Source organism: Aspergillus homomorphus, assembly GCF_003184865.1.
Source record: "Aspergillus homomorphus CBS 101889 unplaced genomic scaffold BO97scaffold_100, whole genome shotgun sequence".
NCBI lineage: Eukaryota > Fungi > Ascomycota > Eurotiomycetes > Eurotiales > Aspergillaceae > Aspergillus > Aspergillus homomorphus.
In genome coordinates this window covers 23,865-27,538 of record NW_020291986.1, presented here as the reverse complement: position 1 = coordinate 27,538, position 3,674 = coordinate 23,865, and the positions used below count along the sequence as shown (strand labels likewise).

Here is a 3,674-nt window from a genome sequence, read left to right as displayed (position 1 = left end):
CTTGATGATCCTGCTTGGCTTAGGATAGCCCCACGCAAGGTTTTCGGATGCGGTAACCCTGGGCAGTAAGCAACTGCACGTTGAGGCAGGAGGCATGATGTTGACAAGTTGCCGTATTGGTGATAGTCAATTGTTTGCTTGAGTTGCATGGAATCTTCCAGATTGGAAAGCCAAGAATCCAGACTTCGTTCCTTGGGACGGCAGTCGCCCCACACCACGCGAAAGGAGTGCTTGACTCAGTGGGGGGAGCCACGTGACATAGCAGCTGAGGACACGCCCCCGCCTTTCAGCTCGTCGAAGTCCAACAGAAGCTCTTGTCATGAACCACACGCGAGGCACTTGAAACCACCATGGCACCAATATCATTTTCTGCCTCCAATTATGGGGCCCAAGTTGGACATAACAGTGGCTTCATCCACAATGAAATTACATCTGCCCCTGGGGTAAGGAACCCGATCGCGATCAAAGGTACCTAACCAATAGCCGCACCCCCTTCAGAGCGACCGGAGACTCCACTAAGCCCATTATCAACGGTCCCATTCGCACGCGATCGTGATTTCATCAGTCGTGACGCACTGCTCCGTTAGATATGGGAGAAAAGCTCGGCCCCGGGGTCGAGAATCGCTCTAGTTGGCCTCGGCGGTGTCGGATAAGTAACGAGTGAATAACTAAATAATTAAAATATTTACTATTAAAATCATGAGTAATCTTTGTTAGATGTGCTGGGGCTTTTTGCGGTGGTGGTGCATCTCGTCCACTGTTTTTGAACACGACAGATTCAGTTAGACGCAACTGCGAACCCCAACAAAAATCTCCTTGTCACCGATCAGACCACCTTCCTTGTTCCCTAGTTATATATAGAAAGGAGCTATGGAGTGCCTCCCTGCCGAGATCATCCTTGCAATTGCAGATGAGCTTCCTAACAGCCACAGAACTCGATGTAGCCTGCTGCAGGTCTGCCGCGACTGGCGTTCTATTCTTTTCAAGCGCCTCTACAGCAGCGCCCACGTCAGCACTCATCGCCTACGACGGCTGATTGAGACTGCTCTATCAAATCCTGAAATAGCAGAAACCATCCGGGATGTCTTCATCTATATGAGATTCGCATCGGATCTAGACGACCAGCCCACCCTCAGCACTGCCTTGCAGGATCTCGTTAACCAGCTCAGCAAGTCATCAGAGGAGGCGGAGGAGTGGTTTTTAGACCTCGAGGAGTATCGCGACGGAGCTTGGATTGCCTTGCTATTTACTGTGCTACCCAATGTGGCCATTCTACAAGGGAACCTGAAATATCCCAAGTGGGTAACTCGTCTTGTCTCTCGTGCAGCCTTCAAGGAGCCCCCTTTTGACGATCGACCGGTGCTACAGCGCTTCGAATCTCTTCAGCTGAAAATCGAGGACTGGAAGGACTACGTTCATTCTTATGAACTTACTCCTTTCCTTCATCTCCCGTCTATCTGCTCTATGGATGTAGAGGGCGTGAACGATCATGACCAGCCAGATGACGACGAGAACCATCTGGCTCTCCATGCAGCCCCTGCGACTTCATCACTTAAGGTTCTTAAACTGGACCGTAACTGCAATTCCAGATATGGAATGTTGAACTTCATGAACTCCTGTGCCAGCCTCAAGCAATTCACCTATGCGCACAATGATCCGGTCTATTTGGGCCAGCGGTATAGCAAATTCCGCCCGCGCAAATTTCGCGGGCCGCTACTCGCACAGCGGCAAAGTCTCGAAGTCCTCCATTTAACGGATGACTGCTTGTCGAGCGGCGTTGACAAGAGCGACAGTGAAGACGATGGCACGGACGATAGTCGCGATGGGCCCTGGAGCAGATGGTTTGGTTCGCTTGCACTGTTTGAGAGTCTAACGGATCTATGTCTGCCCGTGCAAAATCTGCTGCCCTTCCATCCTAAGGATCGCAACCAGAGTCTCAGTTCTTTGAAGGACATCTTACCTCGAAGTTTAATAGTTCTGCGTGCGGCTTACTGCCAGGAAAGGCACTGTGACTTACTCGTTCAGAACCTCAAAGATCTGCTCTACAGTTGTGACGAGCAAGTGCCGAATTTGAAGCGCGTGGAAGTCTACTCAGCCCTCGCTGAGTCTTCGTTACCACCACCTGACCGGCTTTCTCTCCGTCGTCCTATGTGGAATACAACGTCCGTGGCCAAGTTTATCAGTGAAAAACTCGACCCTCTCCGTGAACTCTTTAGGCAGGCTGGAGTGGAATTTGGAATATCGCTGAAGGGCAGCTATGAGATAAAGTTTATGGGGTAATCCATGTCTATCTGGTTCAGTCAACAATTCCACTCTCCTATTGAAGTTGAGTTGATTTATGTACCGCCACCCGAGATCGTAAGGCCAAGGCAATTGCTATGTTATATCTATTTGTTAAAGGGGTGGAAGCACAAAGTTTCCCTATAAATAGATACACTGGGGTGGGTCAGAACATGGCACAAAAGAGCGAGGAATATTTCTCAAGCCTTCTATTTGGTAAGCATCAGGTCGTCTCGCTCTCACCGTCGCATTTGCAGTGTATCACCAGGGTCTGTGCACGACTCCTCGAGCTCCCAATTCACAGACCTGGTACATTCAAAGACCCACATGGTAGAGGTATCCTGATATTGCAGCCCTTACTCACCGTGTTGAAAGTAGATAACATTAATATCGTGTCCTTAACGTCATCTAATCTTAACGGGCCGCCGAGGTACAAGTGCAGTCTATATACAGCCGATTACAAATAAAAGGAAATGATCACTTAGCCCCCCCAATGCCCAGTCTCCTTGATTGGAGCCACGGACCTCCTGACATTCTTTATATTCTCCCTGGACAGCCGTCCTTTCAAACCTAATGGTACAAATGGGTAAACACTCTTCACCCACGACACAATCCCCACATACGCTGCCTGGCTAGCTAGGCCCGGCTGAACATTATATTCCCTAGCCAGCCTCTCTGGCAACTAATGTATCGTCAGCGTCCTGACGACCGGTACAGTCCATGCCATGCTCATCGGCAGAGCCATAGGCGGGTATAGCATACCATGTATGAGACTCCGCGCCTCATCAGTAATCTTCAGGGTAGTAAACGATGCTACAGCATGGTAAGTCGATTCATAGGGAATACAAGCCGCGAACGAAGTCATCCCAGAGGCATTAATGGTATAATTGAAAGTTGCGACCTAGGGAAAGTAATAGCTAAGCCACTAGCTCGATAAGACGAATGAGTAGCAGGACCCTGGCTATTTTGGGTCGCAGGCCATGAAACAACAAGCATGATTTTCACACACATTGTCAGACATCCACAGCACACCTAGTGTGCTTATGCTTGCTCAGAGCTTATAGTTTATAACTAGTAAACAGCGCCGGAGGATTTGTTAGAAATAATAATAACCTTTCCATAGTGTCTTGGGTTGAGATACATGTTTCTATGTTTGCTTAGAGCTTGAGAATATTATCAGAAGTTCCTTGTCGTAGAAGAGCAAAAAGTTTTATAAGTGTATCTTGGGTTTGTTCTGTCTTCTTTGGCGCGAATTTTTAATGCCTGTCTCGCCTTGCGTTGAATGTGCAACTGGCTTTCATGGCCACACACTGGTCGTATGGGGACGGATCAGAACACTACCATGTTAATAATGTTCAGGCCAGATAAATAATAGAATTAATATCTTTGTTTAT

At 48.4% G+C, this 3,674-nt stretch overlaps 1 protein-coding gene across 1 annotated transcript; it reads left to right on the top strand.

The window, feature by feature from the left end:
• Window positions 1-870: 870 nt before the first annotated feature.
• Window positions 871-2,280, top strand: BO97DRAFT_358345 (F-box protein; the record flags this gene model as incomplete). The annotated part of the gene is made up of 1 exon (XM_025692252.1): window positions 871-2,280. One exon carries the CDS (start codon window positions 871-873, stop codon window positions 2,278-2,280), a length of 1,410 nt encoding a protein of 469 aa, XP_025545803.1.
• Between the last annotated feature and the right edge of the window lie 1,394 nt (window positions 2,281-3,674).